This window comes from Chaetura pelagica, unplaced genomic scaffold, assembly GCF_000747805.2.
Source record: "Chaetura pelagica isolate M959 unplaced genomic scaffold, ChaPel_1.0 scaffold116, whole genome shotgun sequence".
Classification (NCBI taxonomy): domain Eukaryota; kingdom Metazoa; phylum Chordata; class Aves; order Apodiformes; family Apodidae; genus Chaetura; species Chaetura pelagica.
In genome coordinates this window covers 1,317,756-1,341,394 of record NW_009953655.1, presented here as the reverse complement: position 1 = coordinate 1,341,394, position 23,639 = coordinate 1,317,756, and the positions used below count along the sequence as shown (strand labels likewise).

The window sequence follows — 23,639 nt, the reverse complement described above, 5'->3', positions numbered from 1 at the left end:
ATGTGAATACACTTGCAAGTGAGAGAAATGCAGTCTGATAATTAGCTATTCCAAACCACAACACATTAAGAGTGTTCAAATACCTACCTTGGTTATACAGACATTTGGGAGAATGTTTACTTTTGAATAAATGATTTTTCAGGGGTATAGCCTGGAAGGCAGTATACATTTCTGTGCAGACTACAAAAAACTGCAGGACAATGTAGTAGAAAACACCTTATTAAGAGCATTGTTTTTTTGGTTTTTTTTGCCAGGGAAATACAAAATTAAATAGAACTTCAGCACAAGTTTTTATAATTTACATACTGTTTATAAGAGATCCACACAAGGCTGAAAACTTGAATATTTGAAAGTGGTGACAGAATTACCAGAAATGTATTAATGTATTTAATGCAAAAGTACAAACTTTAACATTTTTCAGAAAATTAATACTAAGAAACTGGATAATTATTATCAGATTATAGGAATATTTAACTGCTTAAAAACCCTGCATGAAAGCCTCCATTGTCTCATCTGCCCAAAATCATCAATTTTCAAGTTGGAGTTTAAATGTGCAGGAAAACCCTCCAACCTTTAAACTGGATTTCTGCTAAAAGCTTCAATTTTCAGTGGTGAACAGATGTCACACAGTAGACTGAGCATGGAATCAGCAGTCTAGTGAATTTCTGGCATTCTGTAAGTGTAGAAGAGCCTTCCTGATGCTGTATTTTCTCCAGTTTGTATTATGAGGAAGACATCAAGTCTCTGAAATACTCTGGGTGTTTATTCTTCTTAACTTTTAAAGAGCTTTGTTAAAAATCTATATAAAGTTACAATTTACTTTTAGGAATATACAGTATTTTCCAATTACCCATTTCATGGGCTGAAGTAAAAAAAACCAACAACTAGGTAAGTTATAATTATTTTTTTTCCCCAAGTTTGTGTTGTATTAACTAAACTTAGGTCATCAGTACCATGAGAACAATCTCTTTGGAGTAAGGTGTTTTTTTAATTCCAATTTTGTGTTGCACTAACTACAGTTAGGTCATCAATACCATGAGAACAGTCTCTTTAGCAGTGTTTCAGTACTCCTACTTCCTCTCCCACCCAAACCAGGAAGCAATGGAAGTTATGCAGGACAGACTGTTTCCACTCAACTTCCTATTATGGGTGAGGAATTCAGGAATGTAAATACTGTTCCTCAGGTGATTACTGTTATGAGAGCAGAAGTGCAAAATCCATGGCCTGAGAGAAGAGACCAGGCAGCCTGCAAATACTGGAAGAATGCTAAAGTAGTGTCAGTGCAGAGCTACAAAGTAATAGCTATTTAAAAGAAATCTTCAGGCAAAAAATTCAGACCTACCAGTTAAGCTAAATTACTGTGTGTGCATGCATGAGGAAAAAAAAACCATCTGAAAACTCATCACTGTGCACTTGTGTTGCGTGATGTTAAACCAGAAGTGGCACTTCAGTTTTGCACAAGCCTCATTAATATTGTGGTGCTGCTCCCCATCAAGCCTTGACAATTTGCTCTTAAAAGACTAACAACATTTCAGTAACACATCCCCTCACTTACACAAAGACCTTGAGCTGCAACAGGCAAACACTGGCTACACTACCTGTATGAGTTCAAGAAAAGCTAGAATTAAAACTTTGCTTTGTGTCTGTTTGATATATAACCACTAACTGTATGCTCCCCATTCAAAGGAGTGCTCAGCAATCCAACACTTCTATCGTTTGCAGACTACTGAACACACTGGTATGTGATGGCCATTTTGGGTTCAGCCAGAAAGAACTAGGTTTTCTAAAGTGACCTTCTGCTAGTCTTCTACCTCCTGACTTTCCCTTCCAAATGTGTCCCTTAAGAAAACAAGGCTTTTACCCCATGCAGGAACAGCAGAGATTGTACTTAAAAAATCAAAGAATGAAAGGATATTTATGAAGATTTGAAGGTTTATAGTTTACTGTTTATTAAGGGTACATGAAGTTGTTACAAAAATTGTATAAGCTATATAGCGTGTACATGTGCATCTACATAGGCCTGAATGCAAGAATGAACATATTTATCAAGAAGTAGCAATAGCTGAACATAAATAAACATAAGCTGTTACCAAGAAAGGACTTGGTCTTTCTGATCATCAGTCTTTCTGACCAATGCCCGAATGCCTTTATCTCTCTCATCATGGCTGCCTGCAAAATTTATACTCAAAGTTTTATTATTTGTATATGCCAGTTCAACCCCACCTCTCACCCCACAGTAAAAATAAAGGAAAAAACTGAGTTCATTTAGGAGGGAAATTTACTATAATGAACAGACTTCAGCCACTTTCTCCTAACTCTACAAATCATCAGATATTTTAATTTACTATTTTTGTCCTTTATATACAAATGCACAGGGTGTCTTTCAAGCTTTTGGCCAAGAACTCTGTGCATCTCTAGCAGAATGCTGTTAGATTTCCCAGAATGAAATTATAGCAAGACCCTCAAAAGTGTGAAGCTAGTGTCAGTCATTCATTGTTACTGCAATAGGTATGAGCTTTAAAAAAACCCCACAACAAACCTAAAGAAACTGTGGGATTTAAAGGCTAATCCTACCAGCTAAAAAATTTTGATGTACTTAAGCTTAAGAGACTTACTCTTCATACTCAATAAATACTTTTTTGTATATTCTTGAAGCTTGAACTTCCAAGGCTACTCTGATAAACTACACTTAGAGGAAGGTCCATTTGTACTCATATTCTAAAAAGTGGCAGAAAATGAAACACTTTTTAGAAAGTGACAAAAAAAAAATAAAATCAAACACTTACTAAACAAGATGCATATATTTAAAGCTCATATCAATTTTAACCTAAAAGCAACATGTCACTTCAGAGGTTCTCAGCAGGCAATAAGCAAAGCTTTCAAACTTATTTAAACACCAGCTGCGTTTCAACAAAATGTCAGTTCTCAGAGTTCCACTCATATAGGAAACTACTCGGTAAACAGCCTTTCTCTGCTTTTTAATGGATGCCTGACCTATTTATTGCACCACGGACACAATACTGAAAGAATCCTGCTGCAGGCACTTAGCAGAAGCAAGCTAATAAAAACACAAGTTGCAACAGTTTGCTAGAAGTAATGAGTAATGCTACACCTTCCCAAAATATATTCCCTTATTCATTACATTTTGTTGGTTTTTTTTAAGCAAAGCTGAATGAAATGGTAAAAACCAGCATTTTTAAGTCACATTATTTCAGGAAAGCTTTGAGATGTTGAAATCCAAATGTGCAAAATTAAAACTGACCCTGTTAAAAAGGAATGATATAGAAAAGATACAGAAGCTCCTTTTCATTTTACAAGACATTACAAAGTTACAGCAGCATTGTTATAACTGACAAGTTTTAATTGCCAAGTGTAAAATATGTCTCAACCCTGAATTTGAATAGGCATATGGAATACCCACAACTTTACCCCTAACAACATTCAATATGGATGCTGAGGTGCAATGTAGATAGGAACTGTAAGTTTTAAACCCCAGAGGCTGTCAAAATACAAATTATTCTGCACCAAAACTGCTGGGTCCTCTTCAGCATTGACAACTTGCATATTCGACCAGTTCTGATTTGGAAAATATCCAGCAAAAACAATAAAATACAGAATAACCTTGTCTACTTTGTCCCAATTCTCAGCCTGTCTTCTTATTAGAGGGCTCTATGCCTGCCCTCTGGTTTCCAAGCTACATAAGGAAACTGCAGCTCAAAGAAAATAGTTTATAGAGCTTGGACTACTCATTGTTAAGATGCATGACTGCACATTTGGCAAAGAAGCAAACTTAAAGGAGAATAAAGCTAAAGGCACAAAAGCACAGTGTTCATTGGATATAAACAGCACCACAGACTTCAGAAGACAGATAATGTGGTTGAGTCATCTTATGATTTCATAAGTACCTGACAATTCCTTAGGATTTGAGAACTCTTATCAAAAAGTTCTCATATCTAAAAGTGCACTATCAAAAAGTGAACATATTTAAATGTTAGCATACGGGTTTGTTTTTGTTTTCTTGGTTTTTTTTTTTTTTTTAAATTAACATTAAAATGAGCTGGAGTTTATCAGATGGCACAGCTGCACTGGCTGTGACCAAAACCACAGTGATTCAGGTGCAAGTAGGACAAAGCAGGAATTACATGAGTCAGCTCAAAGCAAGTAATACATTTGAGTAAAATTAGAAATAACAATTGGAAATAACCCTAAAGCTTAGTGTAAATATTTTTGGGGGTTAATATTAGACTGGCATCTCCACATACTTGAACTACCTCTTCCTTTACTCTTGTTTTTAAACAACTAAGCCTTTCTCACCCACATTATTCAAAAGGAGTTGTGGTTTGCCCTGAAGAAGAATTTCTACATCTAAAACTTGAGAGTGCACTAGAATGCTTTCAGTCTGTGCTTATGTTACAAAAGTGTTGTATGTGTTCTATAGCTCTGTGCTTCTCTGACCAAAAAGCAGCTTAGCCACAAATAGAAGCCTGCTGCTGGTTTCAGTTTCTGGAGTACCTAATACAGTTTTAAAGGCAGCAAGACTTAAAATTTCCTTAACACAGAACTTGTCAGAACTGTTAAGCAGCAACAGTGTTACCCCCAGAATGTATCAGCAAAGCTTCAAGTCTGGCCAAAAACCTTGTCACCTCTCTTTGGGTTTAAATATTCCTACAAAACAGAACCTGCTACGAGTTCCTTTTTCCCGTGTCCATGTGTAAGGTCCAGTAGCTCTGCTACCTGTGTCATATTTTTGTGGTGCTAGCAAGAACAATGTTTACCAGAATTATTCCACTCATTTCAGCGGAACTGGTTTCCTGTGTTATCTTGGAACACTAGTCCAACACCTTAAATCAGGACCACTAATGTAAAAGTATGCATGCTTCCTGCAATGCTGGTAAGCATTGCCAGAAAGGCTGTCTTGTGGTTGAAGTCAACCAGTGTCTGACCCTAGTTCTGTTACTGATTCACATCATAGAATCATAGAACCGTTAAGGTTGGAAGGGACCTTAAAGATCATGAATTTCCAAGCCCCCTGTTAATTTAATTAACAATTTAGGATTTTTTATAATTAAAACTGCAATGAGTTCCTCTGAGAAGCTAGCTGTACCTCTTGACAATTAGGTAAGGGTAATGAACTGATTTAGTTCATTACATTGTATGACACCAGAAAATACAATTGTTTTGTAAACACAGATTAAATTTTCAAAACCTTGATTTTTCAAGAATAAGAAGATGAAGAGTCTCAGTGACAAAGTAAAGTTTTTTTAAATGGTGCATCTGTGGAATGACACCTTGCTTTTAAAAAAAATAATCAATTCCAGCTTAAATTCAAAGACTGATCACAACACTAGCAAGATCCTTTACAGCAGTGGGGCTTCTGGGTGCTGCAACAGTAGTCACATATTTCTAATGAAGCACAATAAGAAAAAGTTAATTATTTGGTAAGCATCCTAATTTCGTACCTCACAGCATCCAGTCTCTTGTTCTGTCGAATGAGTTCAATGAACTCTTGAATCCTTAGGCTGAACTCCAAACAGCTCTGAGATGAAAGACAAGACAGAGTCTTAGATGGTGCCAAAACTGCACTGAACAGTATGGTGAGTACTATGTGTGCACAACAAAAAATAAAGTGTTAATAACATGCAACCTTGTTTGCTTGCTTTTAGGCATTCATGCAAAATGAGTTCAATTGCCAACTTTTATGGACAAGCCATCAGCACAGAATTCCCTAAAAGCAAACAAAAACCTCCTCCTCTTGCCTCCTTCAAAACTTCAGGGATGATTTTTTTGGTTTCCTAATGATTAAAAGCATCATTATCCAAGATGCAAGGGAGAGTAACAGATAGTTTCTTTGTACTTGCTTGCAATTTAAAGTAGTAAATTCAACGCACGTTTGGGGCTTTCCGATAACACAGACAAGAGAGGTCTACCCAGAAGACTGTAAGGAAGAGACAAGTCTTTGAATTTTGAAAGTCCCCAAATTTAACAAAAAAAGCACAGAGTTTAAATTGCTGCAATCCCCTCCCTCCCTTTCTTCAAACTTCTATCCCACTCTTCTTGTCAAACATCTAAAAGCCATGCTGGAAACAAGTCTCAAACAAGAAAACCAAGTGGCATTTACCTGTTTTTGGAAAAAGGTAAATTTTGAAGCCTAATGAAGTTGACAGTGTCCCTTTAAATCAAATTCCATCACCAGTTCACAAAATCTATAAAAAAACTTTGAGTATGTGGAATTAAAAAGATTCTCCCCCCATAAAAGAACAAGTGACCCTGCTTCTTTACAGGGACACAGTCAACTCTTTTATTACCTCAACAAAATGCATTACGTTATTACAACAAAAACCCAAAGTCCTCTGAATTTTGAAAAGAACTGTATTCCTTGAGTTACCCTGCTTCGTTTGGCAAATGTTTAGGGTTTTCTTCTTCCCCCATGCTCCTAATGAATAGTTGCTTTTTGTTTATTGTCCATCACCACAGTGATATCAAAATTCCTCAGTGACTTCCATAGGAATTTGAGCAACTCCGAATTTGTATCAGTTAACTGCCTAGGGTGACTAATGCACACTTTGCAACAATTGCTTATTTTTAGCTTTGAAATGTAAGCCATTTGAAATAAAATGTTCAAAATGTCCTTGTTTAAGGAATCAAAGTTATTTTCCAACTATGCATTTTTCTGTACTCAAGTCCACATTCAGCAGAGAAAAAAAATGTCTTCTCTATTTGAAATTGTCAAATAGAACTTTAAATACCCAGTTATTTACATCTACACAAACACCTCATTTAGAATTTTAGCTAAGTTCATTTCTACTAAAAAAATTAATAAAGCTTTAAAATTGTTAATGATGCTAAATCATAGGGCTTCGCATTTCATTAAAATGTTTCAACAGCAAAAACTCATAACCCAAAACAATCTTCAGAGTTTATGGTTTGCTTCTATGAATCTTCAAGTAAGCTGCAAGCCCATGGCTGTATGAGTTCTCTAGATAAGTGTAACTAGAAGAGGAGTACTAGATGATCAAATGATGCACACATTTCAACTTTGTATACCTTCAAAGAAGCCCACAGCAGCTATTCTCAAGAGTCTAGATAGCTCACATCTGTAAAGACTTTAGGATTGTGTGCTTTCCCAGGCCAACAGCCAGTTTAAGTTTTAGATTAGGCTTGCATTAAGGTGATGGCTGGGATTTTAGAATATTAACACTGATGAGTAGCTAAGCAACCATAAACAGAATGTTTATTTGTGTTTCAAAAGAAGCATAGCGATTTCTCTTCTTCTAACTCTGATCTCACAGCCTTAGCTTTGGTTTGGGATTCTTGGTTGGTGTTTTATTTTGGTGGTGTTTTTTTTTTTCTTTTAAAAAAAAAAGTAAAAAAAAAAAAAGTAGGGCTTGCAGAAATAGATTTTTTTTTGGTTGCTTTTTCTTCCAAAAAGAGGAACCTGGAAGATTTTTTTCCTTATTTAGTATTTGCTAAAAATCAGTGATGAAAACATAAGATGTTAAGATTTTATTTCTTATATTAATTAACATATTAAGATTACACAAGGGGGATTTTTTTAGCAGTATAACTGTGGGATAGCGTTTACATACCAATTCTGCTTTTCCTTTAATGGTTTCCATAACAAGATCATCATTTTCTTTAGAGTAATCACTGGCTGATTTACTTTTGCGTCCCATCTTCGGCTCGTTCTCATTTTGGCGCCCCTGAGTGACAGAGAACGTCACTCTTTGCTTATCTATCATTAAGTGCACTCAAACATTTTGGGTTAAAGAAAGCGCTTAGTTAAAAAAAAGATCAGACAGACATCTTTGAGGGAGGCAGGGATTTTGGTTAATATCAGTTCAAACCAGATTTCTGCAAGCCCTATAAAAGATTACAGCATGTTTTGAAATGCAGAATTTAAGAGACAAGGAAATCTAAACCAACTGCACAGAACAAGCTACACAGAAAGATCAGATGGTGGTACTCAATGGCTTGAGAAAGACTTACTGTGTTTAGGACTTGATTAGACTCAGCTTTTATTTTTCTAAAAAAACATTTCAACAGTGGTTTCTCACAGAAAGTGCTTCCCTCAAGCTTTATTTTCTTATATACAGCACTTAAAAAATACTAAGACAAAAATCTGTATGAAATTTTCCCCAGTGTTAAGCTTGAGGACACAGGTTTACCCACTGATCTCACTTTTAAGATACCTTCATGTATAAACTGAATTACATTCTCAGCAAGATGTAAAGAATTTTAAGTTCACATGCATCAAGACACGACATACTTCTGCATTTAGACATCTGTAAATGACACTAAAACCAAGTGGCTATTATTTTATTTGAGGATAATTTGTTGACACAACACCTGTAACCACAAGATGACCTATCACCCACTTCTAGGTTTGGCACTTGCATGAGCTAGTTTAGCTCTGACTTCCCTAGAAGAGTTTTGTTGCTGTCCTTTCTTTTACACAAGGTCTCATTCAAGACCTATAATTTAAACCAAACTGACCACATCAAATATCCAAGTAGTTTAGGAAACATTTAGAAAACAATTTAAGCAAAACATGAACATGTTACATTTTCATACCTTCATTTTTCTGAGCCTGGATTTGTTATCATGGCACCAAGCCAAGCACGTCATAGTCTCCTGTCTTTCCAATGATTCTTCCACTTCTTTTGCAGTCAAAAACATCTCAATATTTACCAGGTCCTTCAAAAATAAAAAGGAAAGCAGGTCTTGTTAAACTGTACTGATACTTTAAACAGCAATACACTGTTGTACAGAACTGGAATAGAGAAACACAAAAGAATTTGTTCCGGAGACCTCATTTTTTCTTGGTTAGTACTTTACAAAAAGACATTCCTGTGCATTTTAAAGACTGCATTTCCATGCACTGTGACATTCTGATAATGAGACAATGAAAATATTTTTCTGAGTCTACCAATTCAACAGAACTATAAGAAAAAGAGTAAAGATTAAACCTAGGAGCTTTGCACAGAAAGCAACCAGATCCTATGATCACTTCAGTGTAGTTCAGACAGGAATACCTGGTTTCCTCAAAGCTTGGCCCACCACCTTCGCTAAAGTGAGCAAGAACTATACAGAAGAGGAGAATCTAAATCTACTATATCTAGCCAGCTGTAATTGCTGAGTTCTATGCAGAGTCCTACAACGGTCAGAGGTCTCCACTGTATTTTCTGTCACTTGCTAAATGTTTTAAGCTTCAGACCTTCAGTTGCTTGCAACAGTTCTGCTAACATCTGACACTGAGATCATAAAACAAAGGCACTATATTAACTACAACAACTAGGCAATGGGTGAGTCATAATATTCCTCAAGTGCTTACCACAAGCAGATGTTTAAGAAACAGCAGCCATCTAGTATCAAATTTGCCCAGAATGAACCTGTAATACACCTGTGCTACTTTTTTAACTACCAGCAGCTTTATGCATTCATATCAATCGAGGCAAACATGGCTGAATAGAATTTAGTAACTAGGAGGGTATCAAAGAATTTTTCCTCCCATGCTACAGCGGGGGGGTTGGACTTGATGATCTTCAGAGGTCCCTTCCAACCCCTATGATTCTGTGATTCTACTTCCATTGAAAATAGACTTGGTAGATGCTCTCAAATGATATGAACAGGATCCATTCCGATTTGGCACTGCCAGAAGATATCTCTGAGCTGCATAAATATGCCATGCTGTGTCAGCTCCTATGTTTCTGAAGGAAATACACTGTGGGAAACCATAATTCAACACACAAACAGAAACCCATTTGTTTAATATACAGTCTAATTTTGAACAAGCTCATTTTTACGTAGAATTCACAGCAAAATGCTGAAAATTATACAAATGAAATGCTGAATATCACCAATGTTAAACTAGCTCTAATGAAAAAAAACACTGAGAAATAGATGGCACTTTCAGCTGTTAGGACAGCTGAATATAATTAGTCTTAGATTTTATACCTCCTTGAGACAAACATAAAAGATAGAAGTAGCATCAGGCATATCACATTCACATCTTGCATTTCATTAGCCAATTTTTCCTTAAAAATTGTCCTAAAAAGTCTAATAGTATTGGGAAAATGGACCAGATCATGCTAAGTTTGTCAGAATGGTTATTTGCAAATATATAATATGGCCACAGGTATTTTTACAGTGCAGCACAAGTTGCAACTTTTACTAAAGTTTTCTCTCTTCTGACTTGAATGTGAATTTAAAAACAAAATGTTAAGGATTGTTGACATGTGATGACACTTTACAGATCGTATGATCATAGCAACAAAACCATTGTACCACCAAAAGAATAAAGAGCCTCAAGTAGCTCTAGCAGTATCAAAACTAGGTAGGTCAGACTGAGGCCAGTTATTCCACAAAATAATAATTATTTTTTTTCCCCCCAAGTTTTCCTACAGGATCATGACAGTGATCTTCCTTTTACATAGGCCCAAGTTTTTCTGATCATATTTTTAAGTGGAAAAAAACTCCATTATTCCCCTGTGAGTGATAAGGTAACCACATAAAAACCTTTTGCCCATGTAACCCATCTGTAGAAGTAATTTGACATATAAAGCAACAATATTAATAATCTTGTTTGCATATTTTTCCACACAGATGCTGAATGAAAAGATGACTCAATTTCAGTTAAAAATAAAAACACCTCCATACACCTTCTCAAGCTCATCTGAACTATGCATCCTCTTAATGAACAGCATTTGTTTTATACCAAATTAAATGAAAAGCATTTTCTTCTACATTAAAAAAAGGGCTGGATATGTTAGGCAGACAATAAATGACAGATTAATCTAATTTGTTAGTTTTTTATAGTTTAAGCTTCATTATAAAAAAGAAAAAGGTTATTTTTTAAAGAAGCATAAGGGCAGCATTTATTTTAAGTCAATGAGCTGGTGAGCAAATCCCAACTATATGCATTTATCAATCAGGTGTTAGTATAGTAACCCTCAACTATGAGCAAACAGATTGTAGCTGCTGTTGAGGCAGACAAAATTCTTCCAATAAAAAGAGAATGGCTACATGCCTTTTGCAAATTTAAAATAAAAAAGGTTCTATTTGGTACAGAAATGCTAATTAGATTTACAGTTGCCAAAAGTTATTTGGCAGCTGTCTCTGTTAAATAGACAGTATGTATCCAGAAAAGAGAGAACGTTTTTAATTAGAAGAGTTTCTTTCAGAACTAACAATCATTTTTAAATTGCACCAATAAATAAGAATTTATTCTCTGCTGACTAGATAGAAAGCTACGGAATAATATAAAAGAGCATTAACAAATCCATCTGTAGGGAAATAAATAGCTTTTGCATTTGATAAAATGTAGCTAGTCTTAATGATGCAGATTGATAGAGGAAAAATGCTATGACACAATTAGGCTATAAACCTTTGGAAGACGCACATGTGCTCATGTCACCCAGGTTTTATAATCTCATTACACTTTCCCCATCTTCCTTTTTAGAGGTGCCTACTCCTGGTCCTTTTCCATGGCTTCTTTCATTAGCTAGGGCTAAGAAAAAAGGAGTATCAGAGGATGATTTGGCTTTAGCAAAACCAGCACAGCTCTTCTATACAGTACTGGAGAACTATTTGTCTGCCGCATCTTGTATGGATGGGAACCAGTTAGCAGCCTAAATAGTTGTAAGAAGCATCTCACATTCAAGTCAGAAAAGCCCCCATTAAGACCCCAATCCTGCCTAATTTGCTGAAGGTATTTTGCAATTCAGGGTTGCATCAGCTGTAGACCACACTGAAACACTGTCTTCCTCAGTTCCTCAAACGGCATTAAGATGTAATATACAGTTACAAAGAGCTTCTCTTATATAATTTGGTTACGAATAAAACTGAATGACTGTAAACACTCAATTTTAGAGAAATATTGCCACTGGATTTGCAGGTAGAGAAAAAGTTTAAGAAATCCATTGCTGCATGTGCATCCTCCAAGTGACACAGCATTCAGCACCATGGCAAACATTTTCAGGCTTGTATATAAATTAAAAAGCAATTCTAAAGTCTTTAACTACCATCTTCTGCAACACTGTAAAACCTTCACTTCAAAATTTCATTTTTACGTTGTAAAAGTGACTGCAATACTTCCAGTACTGCAGAAGCATAGCTGAACTCTGCACTGCACACAAAATATTTTAGTATTGATATAAAACCATCTCCAGCCTCCTGTGCATGGCCATGATAATTTTGCCTAAATGACTTTGCCTTAATTTGCTTACAAGTGCAGTATACCTGACATGGGGTAAGGAAGAAAGATTAAGATCAAACTTGCCCTTAGTTAGGCTTCTACAACTGTACTGAAACATAGTTTCAAATGGCTTAAGGAGAACTCTGTCCATAAGTATCACAATTATCCAAACACTAAAAAGGATGAACACAACATTAGCATTATTCTTCCTTCTAGTGCAAGCAAGGAAGTACTGCCAAGATTTTATAATTCTGCTCAGAAAAGCCCCACTATGTGTTCCCTTCTACTCAGCAGTCACTAACCAGGTATTAGAAGGGTAACTGTTGAAGTACTGGATGAACTTCATCATAAAAGCACTATTTAATTCCATTACAACAGTTCAAACTTCAGAGAAAGAGAGTCCTTGTTAGTGAAAACAGTGCTTGAAGGCTGAAGACACTTAAGTGAAATCAGAGAGACTTCCTTAACAAAGCATACATTTATCCATCCCCTGTGCTCTGCCTGATTTCCATATATATAGCTTTTAAAATATCACTGCTTCTTTTTAAGCTGCAAGTGCCTCCAGGGAGGGAGGTTACCAACCCTGTGATTCTGCACAGAACTCCAATTATTAAGGTATAAAATACTATGAAGAATGAGGATTCCTTTATGATGATTATTACTAAATATACTCCTGGCCAACATAAAAGCTGTATCCCTGTAGGGCTTTTCCATTTTCTGAGATGGTTTATTAGTAAGACCATCCCAAACATGTATGTGCACATCCCCTCCTTCAAACAGCTTTCAGACTCTCTGGTCAATACAAGCAGGAGTCGACAGAGACCAGATTCTCAGGGGATCTCAACTCTGTGCTTGGGGTTCTCTTCAGTATCCTGTTTTCAGAAGACTCCAGCACCTGTCCTTATTGGAGGGAGAGCTTTCAGCAAACACTTCCTAGTTATTTAGATATCAAAGAGTCAATGCTAGAAAGATCTCCTACAGGTTTTCTCCACAGAAGGGCAATTCAGAATAAAGCTTTCATCAGCTACAGGACACACCTACAGCAAGTCAGGCTCCACAAGTTCTTGAAGTCATGGAATAACTGCTTTGTGAAGAAAAATAATCACTACTTTAAACACTAGTTTCAGACATCAAAACTAAGAGACAAATTAAAACGGTCCCAGAATTTAATGGATTCACATGGTTGCGCTACAGAAAGGAAGAAAAAGTTAATAACAAAGATACAGCAAAGGTTATTTGAAGAATAATACCTGTGAAATAGTAAGAAAGCTCATACAAAGGTACTAGGGTAAATGGTTTCTACCTGGTAGGTATTGTAGCTTTGCATTAATTTGAAATTAAACACATCTGTGTCTATTAGTAGGTTATGAACCAAGTGAGAATCTGGCAACCATACCATGAATTGTGGACTTCCTTTAATTTAAGCCCAAGCAGAGTTTGTAACTTCAAGGTCCTGAACAGCTACGATTTCATCAGTGAAACTGAAAAAAGCAGTAGTTGTTCCACATATTTACTGAAACCAAGCCCATACAAAAAAAAAAAAAAAAGCAGTCTCTACAAATAATGAATGCCTATCAAACTTGTTTACCTTTCTTCTTTGGTAGATGTTGTGCAACTACTGATAACATGCTCAAGTATTTGCACACAAGACAACCCCCAAAAGACCTCAAGCAAACTTTAGTCACTTCACTACAAACTGGTCAAAGTAAGATCGATCAAAGTTAAGCAACAGTAACCCCACCAAAGAGTTCTGTTTCAGTCACATACAAGAAGTGATGTCTTCAAACATGGCAATTTAGGAGTGTCCTGGGATGCCTTTAGGAAGCTCTGATTTTCTCTTCAGACATCAGCACAAATACAGAAGCCTTCATCCCATTTTTTTTTTTTTTTTTACAAATAAGTGAAACATCTTTACATGGTAACTACATCTCAAGCAATTTTTTTTTTTCTTTAAATGACAATAACTAGTCAATAATACAATAATAATACAAGAAAAACTAAATTAGTTTCACAGTCCTAAGAGACAACAATATGTAGATTCATATGAGAGGTGAAGTTTCTCTCTCATAGCAGGTAAAAATCTTAACTTCACTACAACTTGTTTTCAAAGTGTCAGTAATTACTTTGTCTCTTTACTATAAGCAAGTCTTTCAATTAATCCATTCCCATAATATAAAAAACAAGCTCTTCAATATACAGTTTCAGATCTAAATGTGTGGCTGTTTAAATTCACCAAGAAAATGGTCATTAATTTCAGCATGAGATGCAACAAAATTGCAACTCTGCATTTGATCCTGTGTCAAAAATGGCTTAAAAAGATAAAAAGAGTCACTACTTTAGTTAACAATATAGCTTTTATTATATTCAATTTCTATTTTCAAATTTGGAGCAGTCAGGTCAATAGTAATTTCTCTGCATCAGTCTCCCCTCTGCAAATAAATTTATTTACTTTTATTTTATGGTATCTCCAGCCACAAGTCTGGAAAGCTGTCATAAGTAATCTGTGATAAAATCCCTTGTAAGTCACACAAACATTTATGTATTAAAACAAAATCCAGAATATTTCACACATGAAATGGAAATCTTTAATAAGGCTCAAAACCAATCAGAAACAAATATTAAAACAAGTAATACTTGGTATTCCCTTCCCTCATCATGAACTAACATCAAAGCAAGAGGATTCATCCAAAAACAGAAGTTAGGCTTACAAGATAAATATATATATATATTATTCATGTGAAAAAAAGGTGGCATTTTGTGGAGAAGAAAGCTTCCCTAGTGGGAACAGCAGTCATAAAACAGTTGATTTATTGTAAAAAAATAGGCGATTCATAATATCACAAGATGCTGATTATGTCTTTTTAAACAAGTAAATTGTTTGTTTTTAATTGCTTACTAGTATCAATATGAAATTGAAAATAGGCCAAGTATGCCTCCAGCTATCAGTGCCTTGTTGCCAAGAGTACATACGTACAACAGCTTTAATAAGATTGACTATCTATCTATATTACATGCACAAAAGCACTGCCTTCACATTATAAAAACAGCTTTGCTGATGCACTTTAGCATTCAATAGTATGGTAAGCATTAATTTAAACTACTTGTCCATGAAATACAATAAAAACACTCTAAAATAACTTTAAAAAATCTGTGTTAAGCTTTCAATGAGCACTCACACACTGAACAACATACCCCACAATTTGCAACCTAACCCTCAATATAGTTTAGGACAGTTATAGAACTGAAATAGAAATGTAACAAACAACAGTTATGAAAAAAAAAGGTCAAATTAGTCTTCTATATTAATGTATTTGTTTGTTGAAGTTCCCCCTGTGATGGATACAGAGCAAATTCAGGGATCATCTAGACGCCTTGATTATCACTACACAACTGGAGAAGGCAGCAGATGCCAAGCGCTACAAGGTAGACAACAGGACTATAAAAACATCAGTCTTTCCACAGAGGGGAAACAGTGAAAAACATGTCGGTTGGCAAGAGCAGGAGGACTAGAACATATTACAGTAACACTGCCTACTGGGAAACATGTATGGAAAAAAAAAAAAAAAGGATGAGGTGTAGGTGGGACAAGGCAATAGGTTTTGATGGCAGCAACATGAAGAGAGAGATCTTTTTCACCACAGTCAGTTCCTCTGCCCCTATACATGGGGAGGACTGAAAGGCTGCTGGTTACAAGATTCTTCAGAGCGAATGCAGAGTATGTATAAACTGCATTGAGACCAAAAGGAAACACAGTGTTAAGAAAACAATGGCATAGGTGCTGAAAATACAACAACATCAGTTACTGAAAATCAGTGAAAATGAGGCACAAACTAACATTAAGAGGCCTCCTTACTCTCTACTCATAAAATGTTGTCTGAAGTTCATTAAGCTGCTATTAAATGTTATAATGCTACACACATTAACAGCATTACAAAGAAAATAAACAAAGTAATTGATGTCCTACTCAAAAGCCAGCTGCAGAGCTAGCTGTTAGCAAAAAGCAAAGACAGACAGCCAAACCACAGATCCATCAACAGAAGAGCCAGAAAAGTTTTTTGTCTACAAAGTAAAAACAGCATCCCATGGTGTACAGTAGAGCTTTCACATAAGAGCATCTTCCATGACCTTTTAATTTTACCTGGTTATTTTTTAAAGACCCCAGTAACTTACATTGATTATCTGTCAGGAGATTTTTTTTTAATCTAATATTAGGAAACATTGGTACTTCTTCTGGTAGTTGATTAAACCATGTTCTAACTGTGTCTGATTTCAAACTGGGATTTTTCCAGCCTCTTCTTCCATACACTGTGAACTCTCTAAATGTTTTTGCACCAGGTGACAAAGTTCCTTGGTGTAAGATTTTTGCTCTCATACCTGTCAAAAGTACCCACCCACTTACATTTTCCAATCACCTCCCTCCAATTTTTCTAACAGCTTTCTTGAGGTGTGGTGACCAAATCTATACACATTCTGGTCCTAACAGCTCCAGAAGCAAATGAAATGTTTCATTCACCTGCTTTTGCCCACACATACAAGTCACTTTGGTAGAGCCTCACAGTTGCAGTTGGCACTTGGGCTGGTTATTAGCAAGCTGCTTTCTCCATGGATCTTCTACTAGTGTCTCAGCAATTTTTGCAGCTCAGCAAAATGCTGCACCTTGTCCTGCACTACATTATACCATGCTAAGCACAGTAATCAGTGATTACACTAGAGTAATGTGACTAAGCTTCCAGAGCTGAAGATGCATCATTGGGCAGAAAATTGGTTTTAGCTCTTCCTCAGCCTTTTCTGCTGTAACTTCTAGCAAATGAAATACAGCAGCTACATACATTCACAAAAAGTGAACCCCTGTCATCTAGTATAGTAATAAGATACAGTGTTAAATGTAAAGTAACATTTACACTATGAAGCAATGTCTGAGGGAGAATGTACAAAGATCTCAGAGGCACAATTGAAACCAAACCTCTTCCATATCTAGGCAATCTACAGGTGATAACACCATTCTCACAGTAGATAAAATTTCAATTCAAGAGCCATTCTTGAATTACTAGCCTTCCAGACTAGGTATTTTGTAATAAATTATCCGTTACAACACGCTAGAGATAAACCATTTTTATCTAACAGGCCTGTAAAAATAGACATGCAACATCACAGCACACTTCATGTTCTTGGCTGTTGAAGTGTCAAATGATTTGTCATGAGAAAGTCTGTTATTCTGCGTTGATCCTAACTACTTCACGTCTGCATAATTCTAATTCTCAAAGATGTTCGAGACAAACTGCAGATGTGAAGCTGTTCAGGAATTACAGCACTTTGAAATTCAGATGAACACACCCAAGACATTCATTATTCCAGTCTAGTGAGAGTTGCCATGCTTACACAAAGAACAGCCAACACACATTCAAAGGAGTTTCAGAGTTGCTTGTCTACAGTCTAGTACTTTAAGGTAACTCAAAACAGACACAAGTTAACATCCTGGCACCTTTAGGTAAGTCGTGCCAATTCAGGGGCTCTTTCATATGCAGTTTTCTTAAATATATCTATTGTGGGAGCAGCAAGTCATAGGAAAGGGACAACAAATAACTGTAGACAACAGACATCTTTTGCCATTGACCTCGAATTTAGAAAATCAGCTTGTCTATGTTCTGCATGACAGAGAAGCAAAGATAGCATGCAAGCATTATGCTGAATATTAATTGCCTACTTAAAAATTGAAGTGTTATGAATATAAACTTGTTTTGACTAATTAATTCAATATATATTTGTGTCTTTGCCTACAAGTTATTCTTCGACTACGTGTCTTAACAAGGAAGATTTCTAAAGCTACAGCAGCACGATTGTTAAGAGAAATACTTATTCAGCTTTTACCTTTAACATCATATGGCTTCCTTCACTCAAATTTTTCTGAAGATTCCTATGAATTTCTTACTAAAGCAATCACGTATTACTGACATCCACCCTACTCAGGTATTGAAAATTTAATGACCCAATGCTCTTGAACTGTATTATGTAGCTTATTTGTTATGACTATTTTACTTTTAAGTTTAGATTTAAGTTACACTCCTGGATTTTTTTAATTTCCCTAGATCTTAAAGTTTAACTCTAGATTTAAGTTTTCACTCATAATTCACCTAAACATACAAGTCAATCTGAATAGCCATTTCAGCCTTTGGGGAGATTGGTAGGACAAAGCTGTATCACAGCACATGCAGATTTTTTCCATGCCTATATACTATCAGTCTGCTATGGTGACAGTCTATTCATTAATGAAGTGGAATGCAGTTCTGACACTGCTGAGACTCAGTGGAGCACAGACTGATCTCAAAAAACACAAAAGTGACATCCTAACTGCACGTTCTTCCTGATATGCAGATCTGCCTATACTTGTGGGCACTCACTGACCACAAAATATCTTTATCCTGAACATCCCTCAGAGCACGAACACCAGCTACACAGGTGTAAGAAACTTTCAGTCCAGTAGGAGAGGTAAAGACAATCAGCTTGTTAAATATGAAACTTTAAAATCCAGGCAGCTAGGGGCTCAATACAATCTTTGCTCCTCTGTCAACAGCCAAGAGACAAGCTTCAGAGACACCTAAACAAACCCAAGCATTTTGATCAGAACAGTTTTATCATAGAGCATTTTTCATTCACTTTTTGAATTAATACTGTTCCTGTTTGTGACGTTGAAATGTGCAGGTCATTTTCAAGCTACCTTTCTTAATTTTATTGCTATTTTTTAGAGAATCATTGGTAGGAACAGTTATTCAAGGAAAAGATGACCTAAAAAATGGCAGCTGCAGTGAGATTTTGCCCTATAACACACAGAAAGAAACGCCCTCAAGCAGACTGACACTCCTACCCAGCTTAGTGTCATCTGCAAACTTACTGAGGGTGCTCTCTATCCCTTCATCCAAATCATCAATAAAGATGTTCAACAGTAGCAGCCCCAGCACTGAGCCCTGGGGAACACCACTCGTGACTGTCTACCAACTGGATTGAACTCCATTCAACACAACTCTTTGGACCCAGCCATCCAACCAATTTTTTTATCTAGCAAAACATGTGCACACCCAAGCCACGAGCAACCAGCTTTTCTAGGAGAATGCTGTGGGAAACCTTGTCAAAGCTCTGCTAAAGTCAAGGCAGAGAACATCCACAGGCCTTCCCTCATCCAATAAGCAAGGCACCCTGTCACAGAAGGAGATGCCCTTCACAGACCCATGCTGACTGGGCTGGATCACCTGGTTGTTTTGCATGTACCACGTAACAGTATGATGATCTATTCCATCAGCTTCCCTGGTACTGAAGTCAGACTAACAGACCTGTAATTTCCTGGATGATCCTTCCATCCCTTCTTATACATCAGAGTTCCATTGGCTGATTTCCAATCTGCTGGTACCTCCCTAGTCAGCCAGGACTGCTGATAAATGATGGGAAGTGGCTTGGTGAACACCCTTGCCAGCTCTTTTGGCACTTTTGGGTGCATCACATCCAGCCGCAAAGCTTTGTGCACATCTATGTGGTGCCACTGACCATCTCCTCCTGGATTGTGGGGGAATTGTTCTGTTCCTGGTCCCTGTCCCCTAGCTTAGGGAGTTGTATTCCCTCAACATAACTGGTCCTTTTACTAAAGACTGAGGTGAAGCACCTCAGCCTTTTCCTCATTGTTCATCACCATGTTTCCTCCTGCATCTAATAGGAGATGGAGAGTCTCCCTGGTCTTTTGTTGTTAATATATTTAAGGTACTTGGGTTAAAAGATCAGGTACTTGGTTAAAAGCCATGTAGCTTGACTTGAAGAATTCAAATTTTCTTATTTCCACAGACATCAAATAAGATTTTATTACTTCCCATAACAAAATTAAGACTACAAAATACACCTGAATTTGTTGCAGGTATCTTTCAAATACTCAGGTTAATCCATTCTAAAAAGTGCTTCCAATTATTCAAAATGAAGCTGCATTTATGCAACAGAAAAGAGGAAGAACCGGACTACACTGGAGCGAGGCGAGAATGGAGGATAATCAGCTTTTTCAATTACTACTATTCTTACCATTTATACTAATAAAAATTTATTAAAAAACACATTTACTGTATCAGTTTGAAATATAATGAACTATTTTCAGAATGGCTTTACAATATCTGAGCTGTTTTGATCATCTCCAGGGAATAACCATTTGGATTTCAGATTTAGAAGTTCTGCTCTAGAAGGAAACCACTGACAAAAGCTTATGTTCTGAACTGCCACTACAGGAAAACTTCTCTTTTGGGGACTGATATCAATTGGTTTAATACTGCTTGAAGTGGGACAAGAAGCCCTCTAATACAGGTCAATGTTTGTAATGGTCATATGTCTAGACAAAACTTCTGAAGTCAACGGAATCCTCACATTTTCCCCCGTAATTCTCAAGAGCAAAAAGGAAACTGTGATAGGAATTCAAATAGCTAGTTAAATATCTTTGAAGGATGATGCACCTCCTTCATTACTGACCTAAGAACAATAACTTGCAAAACTTTGATTAGCATGCAAAATCTACGATATAAGGTCAAGTTAACAATTTTTAGCTATTTAAAACAGTTATTTCAACTTAAGTGTTCTCATGCACCTGCAACCTTACAGTGCCACTGCCCACCCTCTCCAGAGATGTAGTAGTTTTGTCTGTACGTGGTTTATAGCCTTCTAAGTCATCTGCTCCCTGCCCTAACACACAGACACTTGGTTTAAATTTATACTATTCCTCACCACTGGTACAACTTTTGCACAGTATGGGCATTAGGGCAAGGAGACATTTTTCACTAAAATAAACTAAGACAGAAAGAGCGAGTATATGGTAAGAGAGACTGGCAGCTTCAGGATTTTACTTTGTTTTCTATCATATAGGCAAAAAAATCACTAGGGCTGTTACATAATTAAGCAAATTATAATTATACATATATATGTATATGTTTTTTCTTCCTATTAAAAAAGCACAAAATTTAAAAACCACCCACCTTTAAGAACAGCAATCCAAGCACTACATTTCTAACCTAATTATAAAACTTAGCTACAAACAACCACCAACTTCCTACAGAAACACCACATTTCTGAAACTAGATTTTACTATCAATTAATGGCACAGAAATGAGACAGCATTTAACATAGCTGAACACAGAATATCAGAGTTTAAGTTAACAGAGAACCCTGCCAGCTAGCTGAATACATGAACCTGCAGATGAAAATATGCTTTTTTATGTTGGTGTTGGACTCCAAGGTCATAACAGAGTCAAAATAAGATCATTATTAAGTGTAACAAACTGATACTGATGAGCTTCATTTGTATGCAATAACAAAAACTTAGTATCTAGTTTCTATCTTCAACCCAAACTGTTTTTCACATCATTTGGGAGCCAGAAAACATCAAGAAGCAAATCCTCAGCAGAATCCCCTCCCTCGTGTATTTACTTTGGAACAAACATGACATTTCAGTCCTTGACTGTCAGCTCTCGTTTTAATATTACTCACATTTTGGTTTACTTTCCCAAGGAGCATTACTTTTCTTTAAAGATATATCACACACATTAAATGCAAGTAGTTTATTTCTTACATTGCCATATAACATTATACAATATGTATGCTGCATGCCAGAAGTTACTCCTAACTTGAGCTAGTTCCCAACTCTAGTATTTAAACCTCCCTGTAATTTTTCATATCCCACATTTATTTTCATAGTAGTTTGCTTCCTGGTTTATAACCACTGCTTTTAAGAGCTTATCTTCCATGACAAGAATTCGAGAATATCGTTCCTATGAAGGCAGTTAATTTAGAAAGCAGACTAGAATTTGTCAGTCCATCAATAACTACTAGAATTGGGCAGCGTGGTGCACAGTCAATCTTTGTGCAAACTGTCTGCTGTGTATTACTGCCAAACTTATGAATGATTTACTGGTTTGCTTTTGGGCACTGAAACAGAATCCTTTCTAAACTGTTTCCAGCCATGAAGCACCTTAGCAGCTCTGCAGGTCTCTTAGCACTCAGAAGCCATGCAAGAAACTTCAAACAAGCAGGTTGAGAGTTGCTCCCAAGACTGGTCTAACAGCTACTGAAAGATGCTTAATCTTGGCTCCACAAGCGACAGCTGCAATGGAAAGAGCTGATTCCTCCAGCCTTTTCAAATAATGGCAAAGCCATTTGTGCTGCAGTCATTGAAACAGAACCACAGCATGGTTGACACTGGGGTCTCTGGAGGTTGTGTGGTTCTCTTGATCAAAGCAGGGTCATCTACAGCAGGTTACTTAAGACCTTGTTCAGTTCAATCTGGGTTTGAATATCTTCAAGTACAAGGAGACTCCACACCCCAGTGTCTGCTGGGGAGCTCAGAACTAGACAGGATTCCAGATGGGTCTAAGTCAGTGCAACGCAGAGGAACTGGATCACCACACTTCCCCTGCTGGGGATGCTTGGCCCAGTGCAACACAGAGTGCTGTTGAGTCTTCTTTGCCATAACAGCACTGCTGGGTCATGCTCAATTTGTCCACCACCCTTACCTCTGGCTGGTTGGACAAGTTGAGCACAACTCCCTCTTTTTATCAGGTTCCTGGCTTATGGTATGGTGCCTACCCAGTGGTAACTATATTGCCTTTATACATATAAAAATAAATTTAAAAACATGATAGACATGACCAGGCTCACTATACAGTAACGTGCTTCTGAAGTCTGCACTGGTGGAGACGTTTGTCAGAATTACAGTCAAGACTAAAATAAACAAAGATTACTTTGGGTGAGAGAAAAATACCATGATATTTTGTAATCTCTACAGGAAAATTACATTACTGAGCATTAGAGAACTTTTCAATCCTCACATCCTTCAGCAAGAAAGAAAAAAGGAACAGAGAAGTTGTCATATTAAGCCAGTAAAACCACAAGTTCTGTATAATGATCAAATCTGAATATCTTAGTTTTTCACAAAGATTGTCACCATACTGTAAAACAGACTGAGTATGATGTTGAAAGACTGAGGGAAATCCATCCTCATTTAGCTAAAATGTAAATAATAATGTTGAGCAAAATGCATAATTTAGCAAACTGGAAGAAATATGGCCTAAGTGCATTCAACATGTGCAGCTAAGTTCTGTGCTAGTCAAGTTACTTTTATATGCAAATAAAAATTAGGCTTGAGGACAGAAGTTAAATAAGCTTATTTGAAACTTTTTGTTTTAAATCAACGAAGTTTCAGTTCAGCAAACAGAACGAAAAGCTTTAAAGCTTCACAAGTGCAATGCTTTGTATCACACCATCTTGCAGTGTGTCATGACATACTTCCATGTTCATGTCTAAACCAAAGCTGAGCATTACTTAATCAGGCATAATACAACTTGCTATGAAAGTGAAAATATTTCCATAGTGCCTTTTCAGCAGACCTAGTAGGTATGGTAACGATGATTCAGCATGAGATGAGCTCCTGCTG

The 23,639-nt window shown here is 36.6% G+C and overlaps 1 protein-coding gene across 3 annotated transcripts in view; it reads right to left on the bottom strand.

Moving 5' to 3' along the window:
- MAEA (macrophage erythroblast attacher) overlaps window positions 1-23,639 on the bottom strand; it is a 35,876-nt gene that overhangs the window by 5,729 nt on the left and 6,508 nt on the right. For 2 of the 3 annotated variants that reach the window (XM_010000232.1, XM_010000234.1), the window contains 2 exons: window positions 8,572-8,694; window positions 5,460-5,536 (listed from right to left, as the gene is read on the bottom strand). In XM_010000232.1, coding sequence (XP_009998534.1) covers window positions 5,460-5,536; window positions 8,572-8,694 — 200 coding nt within the window. The remainder of the gene's footprint in view (window positions 1-5,459; window positions 5,537-8,571; window positions 8,695-23,639) is intronic. The other variant, XM_010000233.1, reaches the window with a different exon arrangement.